The sequence below is a fragment of the Amblyomma mixtum genome, chromosome 6 (assembly GCF_055824585.1).
Source record: "Amblyomma mixtum isolate Tamu chromosome 6, ASM5582458v1, whole genome shotgun sequence".
NCBI classification, from domain to species: domain Eukaryota; kingdom Metazoa; phylum Arthropoda; class Arachnida; order Ixodida; family Ixodidae; genus Amblyomma; species Amblyomma mixtum.
Genome location: NC_143017.1, coordinates 50,855,454 through 50,873,035, shown reverse-complemented (window position 1 = coordinate 50,873,035; position 17,582 = coordinate 50,855,454). Strand labels below are relative to the sequence as shown.

At 43.9% G+C, this 17,582-nt stretch overlaps 2 protein-coding genes across 3 annotated transcripts in view; both read left to right on the top strand.

Moving 5' to 3' along the window:
• The first annotated feature begins 12 nt into the window (after window positions 1-12).
• On the top strand, window positions 13-2,659 carry SNRPG (small nuclear ribonucleoprotein G). The gene is made up of 4 exons (XM_089547896.1): window positions 13-186; window positions 434-456; window positions 2,309-2,433; window positions 2,499-2,659. The coding sequence occupies exons 1-4, from the start codon at window positions 155-157 to the stop codon at window positions 2,550-2,552; spliced, it is 234 nt and encodes a 77-aa protein (XP_089404022.1). The 5' UTR covers window positions 13-154; the 3' UTR covers window positions 2,553-2,659.
• A 1,512-nt stretch (window positions 2,660-4,171) lies between these two features.
• Window positions 4,172-17,582, top strand: part of LOC149339071 (uncharacterized) — a 50,983-nt gene continuing 37,572 nt past the window's right edge. For both annotated transcript variants that reach the window (XM_089547891.1, XM_089547892.1), the window contains exons 1-8: window positions 4,172-4,360; window positions 4,770-4,874; window positions 5,007-5,153; window positions 6,239-6,366; window positions 8,234-8,343; window positions 10,759-10,914; window positions 11,837-11,931; window positions 13,564-13,725. In XM_089547891.1, the coding sequence (XP_089404017.1) occupies window positions 4,325-4,360; window positions 4,770-4,874; window positions 5,007-5,153; window positions 6,239-6,366; window positions 8,234-8,343; window positions 10,759-10,914; window positions 11,837-11,931; window positions 13,564-13,725 (939 nt within the window). In that variant the 5' untranslated portion in view covers window positions 4,172-4,324. The remainder of the gene's footprint in view (window positions 4,361-4,769; window positions 4,875-5,006; window positions 5,154-6,238; window positions 6,367-8,233; window positions 8,344-10,758; window positions 10,915-11,836; window positions 11,932-13,563; window positions 13,726-17,582) is intronic.

Here is a 17,582-nt window from a genome sequence, read left to right as displayed (position 1 = left end):
ACCGAGTTTTTATGCTAGTCACCTTGAGTTAAGCGCCATCAGCGCAGCGCATCAGCGTTGAACTTGCGTTTGGCAGTCGCGTGGTTTTGCTGTCAGCGTTGTTTCGCCTGTTAAACTGTGTGTTGTAATTCGGTTTTCACCGATTTAGCTCAACATGAGTAAAGCACATCCTCCTGAACTGAAAAAGTAAGTTATGCTGTAGTACTGTAACCGTGCGCAAGTGTCTGAAAGTTGTTGCAAAATGCCGGCGTCAGACAGCACGCCGCTTAATTCATAAGACGAAGTCTATCTTGGGTACAGCTCTGAAGCTACTAACTAAACTGCACTGTTACCCTCGATCATTGAATTTCTTTTTCACTATTTAGTATTTTTTTTGCGTGATGAGTTGTAGGAAATGGCTATTTACATAACTTTTCTTTGTTGCTCATTTCAGGTACATGGACAAGAAGCTGTCATGTAAGTTTATTTGCAGCTGCATCGTTGCAGTGGGCTGTTATTTCTCAGTGTTATTCTTGCCTAGGTAGAGTATTCGTTCTTACCCGAGGCAGCGTGCCGCACCAAGTGCGTTACGCTACTGCGCTGCCTGATAGTTGTAGTTTTGATTTAGTTCAGTGACACGAAAATGGCCGTGTTCTGTTGGAAGTGTAGGCAATTTCCTCACGGGCGTCCCAGAACCCTCCTCGCAGCGCCGCCTCTCCTCCTCCGCTCTTTTCTCCCTTCTCCTCTTTTTTTCTTTCACGGCTGTTGCGCTCTTCGGTCTATTGCCTCCGCGCACCGCCGCCGCGAATCTGCGCGTCTTCTGGACCTGGTCAGCGCGCCTCTCAATGTGCTGACGCATGAACACGTAGGTGGTGGTGGAAACGTTTATTGCCAATGATGTAAATCGTAGGGGGCGCCTGGTTTGCCGCAAAAGTTTGCATGATTACGAGCATTGGTCTGGGTATCGGGCACGCAGCAGTATTGGGTATTGAGCAGTCCGGGTTTGTAGTTGTCGCCTATGTGCAGCCTGCGCTATGGTTAGGGACGGAGCGGGGGTGCGTATTCCCTTCTTTTGTCTCGGTAATACGAGAGAATATCACGGAAGGAGACCAGGTAGTGCATTCCCTGCTCACGACAGTATGAGGCATTAAAGGCTTTCGCCTTAATAAAGCGATTCTGCTCGTATTGTCTTTCACAGCTGTTCTGCTCCTGGCGAGCTTCTAGGGCGGCCGGCTCGCGATTTTCGCGTTGCCCTTCGAGCCATTTGTGTGGCCGGCACGTTCCTCGCGCAAAGAAGGCGACTGCGCACGTACTTAAAATGGCGTTAAAGGGCGATTCACACTACGGTCCGTTCGCCCGCGGCCCGCGCACTACCTGGTCTCCTTCCGTGATATTCTCTCGTATTACCGAGACAAAAGAAGGGAATACGCACCCCCCGCTCCGTCCCTCACCATAACGCAGGCTGCACATTGGCGACAACTACAAACCCGGACTGCTCAATACCCAATACTGCTGCATGCCCGATACCCAGACCAATTCTCGTAATCATGCAAACTTTTGCGGCAAACCAGGCGCCCCCTACGATTTACATCATTGGCAATAAACGTTTCCACCACCACCTACGTGTTCATGCGTCAGCACATTGAGAGGCGCGCTGACCAGGCCGCGGTTCAGAAGACGCGCAGATTGGCGGCGGCGGTGCGCGGAGGCAGACTCGCCGGAGGAATAGACCGAAGAGCGCAACAGCCGTGAAAGAAAAAAAGAGGAGAAGGGAGAAAAGAGCGGAGGAGGAGAGGCGGCGCTGCGAGGAGGGTTCTGGGACGCCCGTGAGGAAATTGCCGAAGTGTAAAACATTAATGTGAAGTATTCGTGGCAGTCTGCAACATGATCCACAGACTGCGACATATTACTAGCGTTAAAGTACACAGAAAGGACAGATAACAGAAACACACAGGACAGACGCTAGACGTTGACGTGGGCAAAACAACAGGCAATTATTTCAGCGGTTTTGAGGGGAGACATGGGTGGTCTGTGGATCAAAAGCACCATCTAGCCCAACTTTATTCTTTAATCTGCTACAGGCTAGGTTGTTTGATAAGTTGGTTGAAGTCTTTGAATTTCCCAGTTTCCTGTGGCTATCAGAGTAAATGAAGGGAACCTGTGTTGCTGACTAGCGACAAATTTAGAAAACCAGTTAATTTTAGTCAAACACATGAAACAACCACTGCAACTGCATCTGGGCTAAATCTACTGGATAACTAGGTTCTTGTAATGCCTGCTATCAGGTAATGCTTTCATCTTGGAGTTGTGTCTTTCTTTCTGCTTGCAGTGAGACTCAATGGCAGCCGTGTCATCACTGGCATCCTGCGTGGTTTCGACCCCTTTATGAACCTAGTCCTTGACGAGACAGTTGAGGAAACCAAGGGAGGGGAGAAGCACAACATAGGCATGGTGGTAGGTGCTCTCAGTGCGTAAAGTTGTGGTTTGGATTATGACCACTGTCTGCATTGCATTCGCAGGTTGTCAGGGGGAACAGCATTGTCCTGCTTGAGAGTCAAGACAGGATAGCCTGACATCGTGCATCTGGAACTCTTTCAGCAACCATGCAGTCCCATTGTATTCTTCTCATTCACATGATGTGCTCCATCTAAGTCTCAATAAATGTATGAGGAAACTGGTATTAACATGTTGCTTATTTCTAAATACACCAAATATGGTAGAAGCACAAGTGCTGAAGCATGCACATTGTAAACAAAAAGCTTTATTTTTTTTTCATCAGTCTCACTATTTCCAACTCGCTTGAAACAAACATGTCTACTCCCATGAAATGTCTCTTGTATTCATACAGTCCAGTGTGGTTAGGCAAATACCCAGAGGTGGAGCAGATTTGAAACAAGGGATTGCTGACTCATCAGTATGCAAATAGTCATCTTGAACTGGAGATGTTTACCTGGTCCCCAGACAAGGGTGATTGTGATTGACTCCCGTGTCACAAATGTATGGTAGCGGTTTTTGGCCGAAAAAAAAAAAATGTCTAGGCCACGACTTGGAGCATTCACGCCACATGCAGGAGGTGCAGGGTTCGATGCCCAGTGCCTCCGGGTACCCATCAGTGATACAATGGGTACAAGCATTGTCCTGGTGTTCGGCATCTTTCGGGTAAAATGCCTAGGAAATGGATCTTCCACCCATCCTTGAGTAGACGAAAAAGCCTTGTACCATGGCGCTCTTTGGCCAGATGCCCTTTGGCCACAGAACAGATGCCTTACAGCGCGCCGTAAAATGCTTAGCGCTGTTTTGCGCTCGAATTTGACGCAGGGATGGTATACGACAACCTTGGTTTTTCAAAACCAAGTTCGGATGATGTACTATCGCGCTCAATATGAGTTGCAACGCGCGGTCATCGACCGGGGCTCGTTCCGTGGTGTGCCTCCTCCAAACAGTCGCTCGGAATTCTGGGAGAAACTGCTGTTCCAGGAAACAACAGAACCCCCGCCCAGGACTGTTTGGAGGAGGCAGACCACGGAACGAGCCCCGGTCGATGACTGCGCGTTGCAACTCATATTGAGCGCGATAGTACATGCAGCACTTTTCTGATTTGATCAGAATTACAAATCCGCGTCGTCTGCAGCATTGGCGACCTCCATAACAAGCAGTTTTGGCATAGTGCGCCTTTAGCGTTGCAGCAGACACTTTTCTGTTAAATAGCAATGCACTTTCACAACCATTCAACATAAACTAAGCACCTTTTGAAAGTTTCTGCGCTAATCGGCGCGCTTTTCAATCCAGTGGTGTTCATACAGATGCTACAAATGCTGACCTTTCTCTAACTTTCGGCAAGATACAAGACACAATTTGCACCTAAACATTGGCCTTAACGTACGCGGACTTTGAGCTGTACTATTTTTATTCATATGCAGCGTCGCGCACAATTTTAATTTCTTGAGTTGAGCCTGGAAGGGATTTTTCAATATCGCGCCTTTATTCAAAGTGACTGTTTACACCCTTTCACTTTCAGTTACAGCGTCAAGAAATAGTCCGCTTGCTGACTACTTGTTAGATGTGGCTAAACAGATTATTACCCCTGTGTTTGAACGTGCCGATTTAAATGTGGAGTTAAGAAATAGGCGACGTGTTAACAAAAGCAGCACCTTGAAGAAGGTTTGTCAAAGGGAATGGCGTAGCATTACAGCGTGCGACTGCATGTAGTGCGGCGTATGTTTCGCGCATTCGGATATGGCTGCGAGTTGACTCTTCACCTTTCGCAACAATGACCCTCATATTTGGCCTGTCTTAAGTCCCCTTTAGTCTGTTTAGAAACATAGTGTGACCAACAGCGCGAAGCATGGATAGGTTTCTCTTGGAGTGCAAACGAAACTTGGTAAGTTACTTTTTTGTAAACTTCGTGTGTCTCCCGGTCAGCTGTATTTATGTGTCGTGGGAAGTCAGATCGGCGACGGCTTCTGTGCGAGCGGTCTCTCTCTTATTCGTCGTGCTTGTTTATACATTTTTTGGTTTAAATGGCCTACTACCGAATTTGCTTGCGCGAGGACCGTACCATGACTGTGTCTATCGAATCTTCGCTGTTGATTTTCCGGCTGCTCGCTGCTGTGTGATGTCCCAGTTTGATCTGGATGCTGCCCACGACCTCATCTCTATTCAGTTTCGAAAGCTGGCTATCGCTAGTCAGCAGAAGTTTTCCTTGAACCCTTCGAGCTGAAATAGCGTAACGCTTAAAGTAACACGTTTCTGGGACCGTGAACGAAGAGCTGTGTTTACTTTGTCTTCAGGAAAAGCTCGACTCATTCACTAAAGTCCATGTCGTCCTGGGCAACGAATCCTGCGACTTGGATTCCGCCGTGTCTGCCATTGTCACTGCGTATTTGTTACACGAGGTGAGAGTTTTTTTTTCACTCTTGTAAGAGTATCGACTAACTTGATTAGGACGCGCTGAAACGTGCTTCACGGGTTTGCGCGCCTCAGCTACTAGTTTGTGTAGTACGTAAGCGAACCTGTTTTACTTTCAGCTTCAGCCGGTCACAAGCTTACTCGTTGTTCCTGTACTTAATGTCGCAAGAAAAGACGTCAGGCTGCGTACGGAGGTCACGTATTTCTTCGAGCAAGTGGAGATTCCGCTCGACTCTGTGGTCTGCCGGGACGAAATCGACCTGAAGGTAAATGCCGCCCGTCACGCCCACCGCGAGGTGGTGTAGCCGGCGGATGTCGTCCGCTTTCGCCTGTTCCGATTGTGCTATTTCCGCATCATAAAGCGATAGCTGCGCAGATTTTGCGTGGCTGGCGTTCTGCCAGGGGAACAAAAACCATGCTGATCCATATCTGCGGTCGTCCTGTAGCGCTTTGTCTGCTGGCGCCCCGAGGAAACTACCGCAGGGTCATAATGTTAGCTTCACTACAAGGCAGCTTATGGCTGCTTTCAATTGCGCAATATTCTGGGCTGTTGTGTGTCACAGCTGGTGGTGTGATATACTTCTGGCGGAAAGAATGTAGAAACACAGGAAATGAACTAAAGGGCCTGTACTCATTGCTTCCAAGCCCTGTCAAGCTGCCAGAAGCAGATGTCTGCCCACACAGCCTGCCATAGTCTAGCAATTAAAGCAAGAATTTTTTTCAGCCGTTATTAAGAAAACCAGAGTCACTTTTCTTCCTCATGTGACTGCTTTGATCACTTATTTTCCACTTCTGAAATAAGGTTGCTTCTGCTGATTCATAAGTTATGGAATGTAATCATTTTATTCCTGTTGCATCGAAGCAAGAATAATTTTTCATCAGAAATTTCCTGCAGTTCACAAGAAAATGTCTTCCCCAGGAACTTCGGTTAAGTGTCACTAGAAATGCTTCAGCACTGACTTAAATGTGCTGAAAGGTGTCCTCAAGTGTTCAGTGGTGCATCTCAAGTAAAGTATAGTGATCCAAACTGTAATTTATGTTTGCTTCAAATCCTTGAAACCTGCCCAGCTATTTTTTGCATTGTCTATGTGGCTGTAAGGTACTGTTGAGCATAAATGCGATGCAGTCTGTAGAAATGCTTTATTGGGCTTGGCCATGAGTTGGCCTCACTGTCATCTGGACATTTTCCTTCTTTTTTTTTTTTGCTACACTACAGTCTGTATAATTGGAGTCATGATCTCTGGCATATTTTGTCCTTCCGCCTTAGAAATCAACCTTGAGCAGTATTGCTCAACTAAAAAACGAGCAAAAGAAAGCAGTTGTTATAACAGCACAATATCTTTTTGCCCAGAAACTTCACTCCCAGTCAAAGTTGTCCCTGACCTTGGTGGACCACAATCTTTTGCCCAAAGAAGATGCTGAACTGCAGGGTGCAGTGCAAGAAATAATTGATCACCATAGGCTCGAGACGTCTCACAGGTTCGTACCACTCATTGATTAGTTTTCTGGCATACTGCAGGAAAACAGTTGTTGGGGTCATTTGTGTTCATTGGTTTGGAATAGAAAGCTAGTCAAAAATACGAATATAGATGAAGATAGAGAAGGTTGGCTACAAAAGGCAGTTGAAGAAATTATTAAAAGATTACTGGTGTTGAGCATCGTGTGCTTCACAGTTGCTTGACATAGATGCTTAAGTAAAAAGAGTTATCTTTTGTATGCGAGTGAGATGCGAATCCATTTCTAAAACAGTGGCATTTTAGTAGGGTTGCTGTGTTACTGTAGACCGTGTTTCTAGGCTAAGGTTAAAGGAATGCAGACAACAAATTTTAGTTGCATGTTATCTGCTTTGTAATGATGCGTGAAACATTACTGTACACGGATCATCATGTGGTATTCGTCTGCGACTGCTAAGTTATTTGTAATTGAATTTCTTCTCTCGTACTGCTTTGATTTCACCACCTAAATGATGGTTGCTCACCTGAGCCTTTTCTTTCAATGTTTTTGTGGATTTTATGCTTTGCGCTGCCTTACTTTTGCACAGTTCTGAAACGGTCGCTGCTCGACTAAAAACTATCTTTTTAAATCATGTTTTGAATGTTATTGACAAACAGTTTATAACAGTGCAGTTGTTTGTCATAAAACCTTTGCACATCTTGTGGAAAAGTGCATGGTGCATCGTCGTGCATGCTTACTGTTCACGCCACTTTCCCTCTCACCAAAGCTGTTTTTGATGAAATCTGCATTTCTGACATTTTTGTTGGTTAAGTTATCAATCTAGGCTTGCTTTACATGGACTTTACAGATTTGTTAAGTAATATCATTGTGTGAAATTGTTGGTAGTGCAACAAAGAAGTTAATGGGAGTGGAACGCAATATAAGGGCAGTAATATGCCTGCTCATTTATGGCTAATGGATGCTGTGGAGCTACGATTGCCTGATGTTTCTTTTTATGTGACAGTTGATTAGAATAGAGAATAGCATAATACTTGCTATTATGCTACTCTTGCTATTATTATATAATACTGCTATCATTGGCAGTAGCAACAAGGCTGGTTTAGGTTTAGGCTTATGTGGGTTTAATGTCCCAGAGCGACTTGGGCTATGAGGGACGCCGTAGTGAAGAGCTCCAGAAATTTCAACCACCTGGGGTTTTTTAACGTGATATTGCACAGTACACGCAGCTGGGATCGAACCCGCGTCATTTGGGTCGCTTCTCGGCCTTTTGGCTAAGATCAAAGTGTAACATGGTTGAATAGAATCTTTGTACGAAAGGGCACTTCCAACAGGAACTTAACCAGGAAATGTTGTCATGCTCAAACAGTTTTTTTTTGTATTGTCATTGAATGCTCCTATGAGTGTGGCACTTGTTCTAAGGAAAAATGGGAAGCATCGAGTGACAAAATTAATTTTTGGGATGTCGGCTTGGTTGTGTTCGTAATGGTGTTGAGGCATGTAGTTTGACACATGCAATGCATAGCATAGGTTTGGCTTTTGGGCATTCAGTTGTATGCTCTCCAAAAGTGCTTGAAACCTTGAAGAACCCAAATAATTTTCTGATCAGTCTGTTAATTAACTTGCCAACTTGCTGGGATATCTTGGGACACTTTGAATAACGAATTAAACTGAACTTACTTTGAGTACGTTCTCACCAGTTCATGATCCGATGTAGTCTTTAGAAACAAGGCGGGCTTGGGGCCACATGCTTTTTTAATAGAACCTTGGGATCAAGGTATTTCTGCTTTGCATGCCATCATGTTTTCACTCCACACTTTAGTAACTGTTTCTTCTGCCCTGTGTTTCTCCCTGCTGAAGGTGTGTGTGCCAATTTGTGCTTACTGGCTTTCAGATGTGACAAGACAGTGGAAATGGTTGGGTCGTGCTGCACACTGGTGGCTGAAAAGCTTCTGCACTCAAAACCAGAGCTTGCTAGCCCTCAGGTCGCTCTCTTGCTTTACGGTAAGGTGGACCAGCGTGCTTTATTTACCACTCTCAGTATACTCATTACGTGCCCAGCGCATTTCTGTCGGAAACATAGAAGGAAGGGCTGCAGGCACTGCACGTGAGAGAAATAAGTGGAAAGAATAGTTTTGCATTTTCTGTAACCCGAAGCAAACATTCTTGTGGCGTCCTTCTGGCTGCGTATTGTCAGTGCGCATTAAAGAACCTTGAGTGGTTGGAATTATAATATGAGGCCTTCCACTACGGTGTCTCTCACAGCCCTCATGCAGCTTTGAGATATTAAACTCATATTACCGTAGCATACCATGTCATGCCATACCATTTCTTAGGCTGTTATCAAAAGGCAGGCGCACATAAAACCAGTTTACAGATTATGGCAGTCTTGAAAAAAAAAAAGACCTCTTTCTCATAGTTGTTGCACACATTCTTAACCCTTTCAGACGCCATTTTTTGTTTTGACTGAAATCAATTATTTTTTCGCCTAAGTAGTATAATATTCAGGCCGCAAGAAAGGGAATTTGTTAGTTTTCGAACATGAAAGACCAGCACGTAGGAATTCTTCGTACAAAGTGTCAGATTTGTTAGAAATAATAACATCGAAATGTTCTCGTGTGTCAGGTAAACACCCTAGCGATCGTGGAATCACTTTGTGTTTCGAAGATTCACATTACGCTCGAAATTGAGCAAAAAAAATCGATGTTTTCACTCGCGGCAAAATCTGTCTGCACAAAAACGGCGGACAAAGTGCTACCTAGCTCACTGTTATGTGAAATATTATTTACTGCATTCGCTACATGGTACAAAAAAAAGAAACTTATTTGCAACAAGAAGAGTGCTCAATTTGACTGAAATAATGAAATAACTGTTAAGTGCTCCAGTTTCTTAGAAAAAGCTGTAAGTTTGCCGCTTACACAATTGTGTACAAAAGTGCCTGAAAGGGTTGAAACGAAAATTGGATTGCTCACTTGGGTGTGCAACCATGAGAGTACATTTCTTCCTTCTAGGTTTTTGTGGTGTAATTGCACTGATAGTATCTGCTCACACTGGCACAATGCCCACTCTTCCATGACTACTTGTGCGCGTAGTTACAGGAAAAGGCGGAAGTCTACATTGTCATATATATTTGAAGCTATATTCACCTTTTCCTTCCCAGAAATATCCTTCAAAAACACAGAGTCAGTGTGGCCAAGCAAGGCTTGCCCGTAATCAAAGCGCGTTCACCTGTAATCGTGACCTGGCATGACTTAGCATTTCAGCGCCCCTTACCACGCCTATAGTCATTTGGTGTGGTAAGGCCATTTCATGCGTTACTCCTTCACCTTTGCTTCGGAATGGCAGGAGCAATAGCCACATGCTCACCTCAACAAAGTGATGGTTGGTGGCAGTGTTGTACTTGGAAAGTCATATGGTGCGACTAGGGCTGACAGACATGCGATAAAGTGTCCGAAGATGGGTTATCTTGTTCGTGTGAAGTTGCAGCTTGTGCCTTTCAGGTCTGATGTTTCGCTAAGTGTACAAAAAGTAAAGACTCACTGTCTTCAAATTTTTGTCACTGCTTCTGAAATCAGAGATCAGTCCTTGCTTAATTTTTGATTACCCATATGTACCCTAAAGATAGGGGTTCAACTAAATTCATGAACTAGAACTACATATACTCAAATAAAATGTGCCATTTCCTTAAAGGTGCACTGAAGAGGATTCTGAACATGTCTTTTTGCCGCGGGAACTCGATCCACACGTTCCTAGCATTCTTAGAGACAGTGACTTATTGCCCTGTGTGGCCGATTTCCCCAATTAAAATGAATTAACGTCCGGCTCCCGCCTTTTTTTTTTTAATTCTGCCTCGTACGGTGGGCGGAGTCAACCAACGCGTGGAGCGCCTTTCACCCAGTCCCGTGGAGGCTTTGCTTTCGCTTTATTTTGTTTTTTAGGTTTCCATGAATAAATAGTTTCATTCGCAGATAATATAGCCGCAAAATAAGCCCGAAGAAATAAAAATACGCGCGGACTATTTGCTACTACGGACTACTACGTATTACTCCGCCGATGGCAGAGCGGCAAGCCGCCACGGGACTGGGTGAAAGGCGCTCCACGCGTTGGTCGACTCCGCCCACCGTACGAGGCAGAATTAAAAAAAAAAAAGGCAGGAGCCGGACGTTAATTCGATTTAATTGGGGAAATCGGCCACACAGGGCAGTAAATCGCAGTTTCTAAGAAAGCTCTGAACGTGTAGATCGAGTTCCCACGGCAAAAAGACAAGTCCAAATTCCTCTTCAGTGCACCTTTAAAGTCTCTAACGTTACTTTATTTTGGTGCCGTATGTCTTTGAAGGAACCTCAGCCATACATGCGAAAAGGAGCTGAAAAAGAGCTGGTTTGAGTGTGTAGCTTCAGTTGGGCATGACTTTTGCAGGCACGATCCTCTTGGACACAGTGTGTCTCTCAGAGTCTGCGCGGAAGACAACGGCCAAAGACCTGGAAATGGTGTCTCGGCTGCAAGCCTTGCTTCCCGAGTTGAACAAGGAGGAAGTGTTCAAGCCACTGTGTAGGGCAAAGTCCAATGTGGATGGTGAGTTGCTGACAGTGCAAAACGGTTATGATATCAAACAAATAAATGCTGAGGTTTGACACTAAAAATTAGTAAGTTTAGCTGTGTTTTATTGTGTAGTTCTCCTTAAGGGGGGAGCCTGATCTTGAAAAAAAAAATTTATTAATGAAGTCACAGTTAAGAAATCTTCAGGGAATATGTATTTTTGTGTGCCGATTCTAAATAGGACGTTTAATTTCATGTAAAACAATTCCTTGAGCACTTATGTAATTTTTACGCATGTGTTTTGGGAAGAGCTTTGAAAAAAAATTTATTTGCAGGAAACTTGCTGAAATGTATGCCATTGGGTTCTCTTGACACCAAGGAATTTAATAAGTGTAAAATTGCCTTCCTGCCTATCATAGAACGTAAGTTACAAGGTTTTGAAGTTGTCGCTTCAGAAATGAGAAGTAAAGTGTGTATTCCTGTTTCTGAATTGGCAGCTTCAGAACCCTATAACTCAAGTTTTATGATAGTCAGGATGATAATTTTACCCTTATTGCATTCCTTGGTATCAAGAGAACCCAATGCCATACATTTCAGCGAGTTTCCCGTAGCAAATTTGCTTCAGAACTCTTTGCAAAATGATTGCATAAAAGTTGCATAAGTGCTCTAGGAATTGGTTTACGTGAAATTAAATGATATATATCTAGAATCAGCGCATAAAAATGCATGTGCCCTGAAAAATTCATAACTATGACTAGATTAATAAAAATTTTTTTTCACGACCAGGCTTCCCCTTAAATGCTGTTTGATGCAAATGATCCAGTAAACACGTCATAGTAGCATATCACTCGGGTATCTCATATTTGCTGATATTGATTTGTTTGATTTGTTATTGCAGGTTTTCTTTCAATTCTATAAACTGTGTTTAGAGTGTCTTCGGCTTAACTGACTTTTACAGGCCTGTGTTTGGACGAGCTCCTTCGCAAGGACCTCAAGGTTGTCTGCTCATCGGCAAAGCGTATAGCGATATCTTCCGTGCCTGGAGAAATAAAGGTATGTGTGACTTGTTGCCTGCGGTGTTACTGTGTATAACACTTTTGTCGCTGTTGTTGTGTTACTGTGCGTGTCTTCTAGCATTTGTTGCATAGTAATCGAAGCTTCAATAGGCGAACAGCTTTGTTGCTGTCACATAGCGTTGTGTTCCGCATTGTTGTGTGTTCACTAAGCGTGCACTTCGTGAATCATGACATGGCATTGTGGTCTTATAACAAGTATACTGATTGTTTGAGCCTTGCTTCCCTGTGAAGTGTGTTTTCACTCTTGTTCTGGACACATTGGCTTACACACAAGTGGGTGTAAGGTGCATTTTTACCAACGGGGGTGCTTTTACCAGAGGTTTGTGGCTTCGCATGCATGGTTAGTTATTATGAAATGAGAGGTGACCGTCGCGGTGGCTCAGTGGTTACGGCGCTTGGCAGCTGACCCGAAAGATGCGGGATCGATCCCGGCCGCGGCGGTCGAATTTCGATGGAGGCGAAATTCTAGAGGCCCGTGTACTGTGCGATGTCAGTGCACGTTAAAGAACCCCAGGTGGTCGAAATTTCCGGAGCCCTTCACTACGGCGTCCCTCATAGCCTGAATCGCTTTGGGACGTTAAACCTCATAAATCAAATCAAAATGAAAGGTGCACTAACTGTCTCACTTCTCTGTGACACCTCAACCTCACCATAAGGGAAGGGAGGAAGTTGGGAGTGAAAGAGGAAAAAGAAAAAGAGATAGGTGCCTTAGTGGAGGGCTCCGGAATAGTTTCGACCACCTTGGGATCTTTATCGTGCACTAACATCGCTCAGCACACAAGTGCTTTTTGCGTTTCGCCTCCATCGAATTGTTGCCGCAGTTGGGTTTGAACCCTGGAAATCTGGCTCGGCAGCAGAGCGCCCTGACCCCTGAGCCACAGCAGCACGTTGTTGCAAACTTCTGTAGTGCTTATTTAGCCATAAGCGATGGAAAATGAGTAGACCTCTTTGTACCTCACACGAACCGAAACATACATGCTGCAGTTATTCTCTCACTGTAGCCAGCTACTTTGGAGGCACAAAGCACATGGGTGTTGCTTGTGCATAGATAAAGCATGCGCTGTTTATATTCTTGTGTGCTTTGGCCCATTACCTATGTTAATGCGACAGCGTTAAGGCTTCTTCAGCGAAGAACCCAGCGGCGGCTTGCAAGAAAATGCAGATTGGTTGAAAAGGCAGTGACATCGCATGTGGAGCGTCAGATTTGTAAAGTGATTAAAACATTACATAAATTGTGAATATAAGGTCACACCATGACTCACAAGTCATTATGACATCTAAGGATGTAAAGTAAATTAATTGCAGCACTGAAAAGAAAATTGGGATGAGAGTGGAACCGAACCCGTGCTCCTTTGAACTTGAGTCAGACACACTACTTCTATGCCGCTGAGGCATGTTCATTCAATTTGGTTATAGGGAGGCCTTGTGTGTCTTGTCTGGCAATGTCCACGTCTGGGAAGTGATATTCAAAGAGGACCCTGCGTTGCTGAAGGGAGCCATTAACCTTGTCGTGTCACACTTCAGGAGCTTAAGTGTCCCTCAAATTTTTTCCTGCATATGCACACATTGAATGGTTGATTATTTATCCTTTCGATTTTATCTGGTGCAGAGCATTTGCCAGGAGAACACGATGGAGGCGGAGCTGGGCAAGTTCTGCGAGACACACGGCTACAGTGCCCTCATCATTCTCACCATAGCCGTCGAGGAGAAGAGCAACTCTGTCCAAAGGCAGCTGGCAGTCTTCTCTTCAGATATCATGCTCAAGCAGCAGGTAACCCACTCCGTTTATTGTAGACTCCGTCCAACGCTTCATTTCTGAACAGGTGTCATGGTTGCCGGCTTTCACATTCTGATGGAAGGTCTGGGTGCAAACGTTCAGCGGTGAGGGGTTATGGTGTGAGTTTTCATTTGTTCGAGAAGGTGTGTCAGCTTGTGGGCTTCAGGGTGCTAGGGGATTTGGAGTACAAGGCAGAAGACATTTATTTTGCGTGCCCCTGGGATTGGGTATAGATGGTTGCCTACTGAGCTCGACAGCCCAGTAGGTTAGTCCAGAAGCTGTTAATTTATGCCACAGGTTCTTGATCTGGGTTCTGAGGAACCTTGGCATTTTTTAACTGTCCTTTTGGGTTCTCATGTACCGAGATCAGTGCATGCATCTCCCACCATTCTTTTGCATCCTCCTTATTGTGGAAAGTGACTGTGATGTAATTGCATGACGGAAGCCAACGGTCACCAAAACACATGAGCATAGGAGTTTTCATTTGTTCGAGAAGGTGTGTCAGCTTGTGGGCTTCAGGGTGCTAGGGGAATTGGAATACAAGGCAGAAGACATTGCTTTAGTGTTCTCTCTGCTGTGGTGTGTCTGCACGCTTGTTGTGTGCTATTAGTACTTGGTTAACTACATGAATGAGCATTTTGCTTAATGCAGCATGAAACATTTGTTGTAGTCAGCCAAGCAGGTGCCTTCACACATTGCAGGATCGTATTGTTTTCTGTAGAGACATGAAGCTTACATTCCAAAAATGATTCCTTGTTTTAAAAAGAGCACTTCTGTTTGTTCAGGAACATATTTCAGTGAGGTCTGTGTACACCCACAGTTAAAAGCAAATGGAGAGTGATATTAGGGGAAAAAATTTATTTTCATCACTGTCTTTCCATGCGTCCTTGAATAGATATGTGAAACCTAATCACCGTGAAACCTAATCACCTAATCACAGTGATATGTGAAACCTAGTCACTGTGCGAATTTCATAGTGCAGCAATGAATCTCTGGCAATACGCCTTGGATGCAAAGTAATGGCCATATATATTGCCATGCAGAAGTCAATGCCCAATACAGTTGAGTCCCCAACTTGCAGCCCACGCTGAGCACAAAAAAAAAGTCAAATATAAGCAGACGCGTACGCCTTCTCCCACTGTACCTTTTCGACATTCTCCACCCTCTGTGGCATTGTATCCTGGCGCACCCAGCTGAAAGCAACAAATGCATAACGATGCAATCATTACGCCAGCAGTAGGAGGAAAATGGAGGTCAAAGGCGATAACTACGCTCCATCCATCCTGCCTTCAATGCTTGCATGCAGCCGGCCGGCTGACTAGTGGCAAGCCGAACTGCGAACGGTCCTGTAGTTGTTGATTCCTGTGCAACGTGCACTCTGGAGGTTACCAGAACTTTTCTGTCGAGCTGTCTACAACTCGTGAGGAAAAGCGACCGCCAGCATGAGCGAGCCTGGTAAATGGTGCATAATTCGAAATGTAAGTGGGTATTAGTGAAATTGTCAGTTAAATATAATTGGTGCAAACTGGTACCAGCAGAAGTATGTTGCTTCCATTTGGAAATTGCTTTTGTGATTAAGCTTACGCATTTTACGTTCTTGCTCAGAAAAGCACTAATTCAATTTTAATAGCTGATGGAACTAGATGCATGACTTGAGTTTTTGTCTGTTGCATTGTTTATGAATGCCAGTGCTATTGAAGACAAACGGAGCATGCATTTATTTTGCGTGTCCTTGGGATTGGGTATTCATGGTTGCCTACTGAGCTTGACAGTTAAGTACCCAGTATGTTAGTCCAGAAGCTGTTAATTTATGTCACAGGTTCTTGAACTGGGTTCTGAGGAACCTTGGCATTTTTTAACTGTCATTTTGGGTTCCCATGTACTGAGATCAGTGCATGCATCTCCCACCATGCATTTGCATCCCCCTTATTGTGGAAAGTGACTGCCATGATAGAAGCCATCAGTCACCGAAAAACAGGAGCATAGGGGATGTCTTTTTATTTATTGATTTTTTAATTTGTAGTTTTTTATCGGTGGGAAATTAACCCTTTCAGGCACTTTGTGCACAATTGGGTATGCAGCTAACTTGCAGATTTTTCTGAGAAACTGGTGCACTTAGCAGTGATTTCATTATTTCAATCAAAGTGAGGACCCTTCTTGTTGCAAATAAGTTGTTTTTTTGTACCATGTAGCGAACGCAGTAAACAAAAGTTCACATAACAGTGAGCTAGGTAGCACTTTGTCCGCCGTTTATGTGCAGGCAGATTTTGCCGCGAGTGAAAACCTCATTGTTTTTCCTCAGTTTCGAGCATAATGTGCGTCTTCGAAACACAGAGTGATTCCACGATCCCTAGGGTGCTTACCTGACACACGAGAACATTTCGATGTTACTATTTATAACAAATCTGACACTTTGTATGGAATTCTCCACATCGTTGTAAAAATTTACCTGCTGGTCTTTCACGCTCAAAAACTAACGAACTCCCTATCTTGAGACCTGAATATACTAATTACACGAAAAAATAAGTGATTTCAGTCAAAACAAAAAATGGCGCCTGAAAGGGTTAATATTTTATTTATTTATTTTATTTGGAAATACTGCAGAGTCGGCTGACTCCAAGCAGGAGTGGACACAAAAAAAAACAATTACAAGAATCAAGAATACAAGAATACACTAATACAAGAATACACGAATACAAGAAACAATACAAGAATACAGGTACAACTTCACCCCAGCATTTCTAGGTTTTTAATGAACTCTTGCGCACTGGGACTGTCGACAATATTCTTAGGTAATTTATTCCAAGCGCGTATGGTTCTCGGAAAAAATGAATACTTAAAGGTATCGTTTAGGGGGCTATATTCACGAATCATTTTCCCGTTATCAAAACGCGAGCTTGTGCGTAGTGTGTGAGGGGTAATGAAATTGTGATTGTTGATGTCTATTATATTGTTATATATTAAATACAAGTATTTTAATCTGCATTCGGAACGCCTTGCTCGTAGTGTCTCGAGACCAAGATAAAGAATCATTTCTGTCACGCTGTCAGTGCGTTTATATTTATTACAAATGAATCTGGCCGCGGTTCTTTGAACCCTTTCTAATTTGGAAATATTTTTCTTTGTATAAGGGTCCCATAGACACGAGGCATACTCCAGACATGGCCGAACCAACGCTTTATAGGCTGCTAGTTTCACGTGCATGGGGGCTTTTGAAAGCTTGCGTCTAATAAACCAGAGAGATTTAAAGGCTTTGGTGCAGACTGTATTAATATGAAAATCCCAACTCAGATTGTATGTAATAGTAACTCCGAGGTATTTAACAGACGGCGATTCCTTAAGTGCAGTGCCATTTACAGAATAAGAATGTTGTAAAACGGTTTTGTTCGTGGATATGCGGAGGACTAAGCACTTATCAGCATTTAAAAACATGTTCCAATTTGCGCACCAACCTGAAACGTCAGCAAGGGCTTTGTTAAGTTTAATTTGGTCAGTTGCACATTTAACAGAGGTGTAAAGAACGCAGTCATCTGCGAAAAGCTTTATCTTAACATCACTGTGTATGACTTTTATGATATCATTAACATAAATAAGGAATAAAATCGGTCCCAGAACCGAGCCTTGTGGTACCCCTGATGTCACCTGCAGTGCCTCCGAGCAGTACTTGTCAACTTGGACGTACTGATACCTGTTTTCTAGGTAAGCCCTAATGAACTCGATAAGTCTGCTATTTATTCCCATGTCGTAAAGTTTCTGTAATAATTTATTATGTGGCACTTTATCAAATGCTTTCGCATAGTCTAAAAATATAGCATCAATCTGTTCTTTGTTATTAATCGCGAGTGAAAAAT

What these genes read in the sequence shown, in the direction of transcription:
- SNRPG (XM_089547896.1), top strand. Translation starts at nt 155, where the DNA reads ATGAGTAAAGCACATCCTCCTGAACTGAAAAA. An exon ending in CATCCTCCTGAACTGAAAAA is followed by an intron (nt 187 to 433) that starts GTAAGTTATGCT and finishes TGCTCATTTCAG; the next exon opens with GTACATGGACAAGAAGCTGT. An exon ending in AGCACAACATAGGCATGGTG is followed by an intron (nt 2,434 to 2,498) that starts GTAGGTGCTCTC and finishes TTGCATTCGCAG; the next exon opens with GTTGTCAGGGGGAACAGCAT.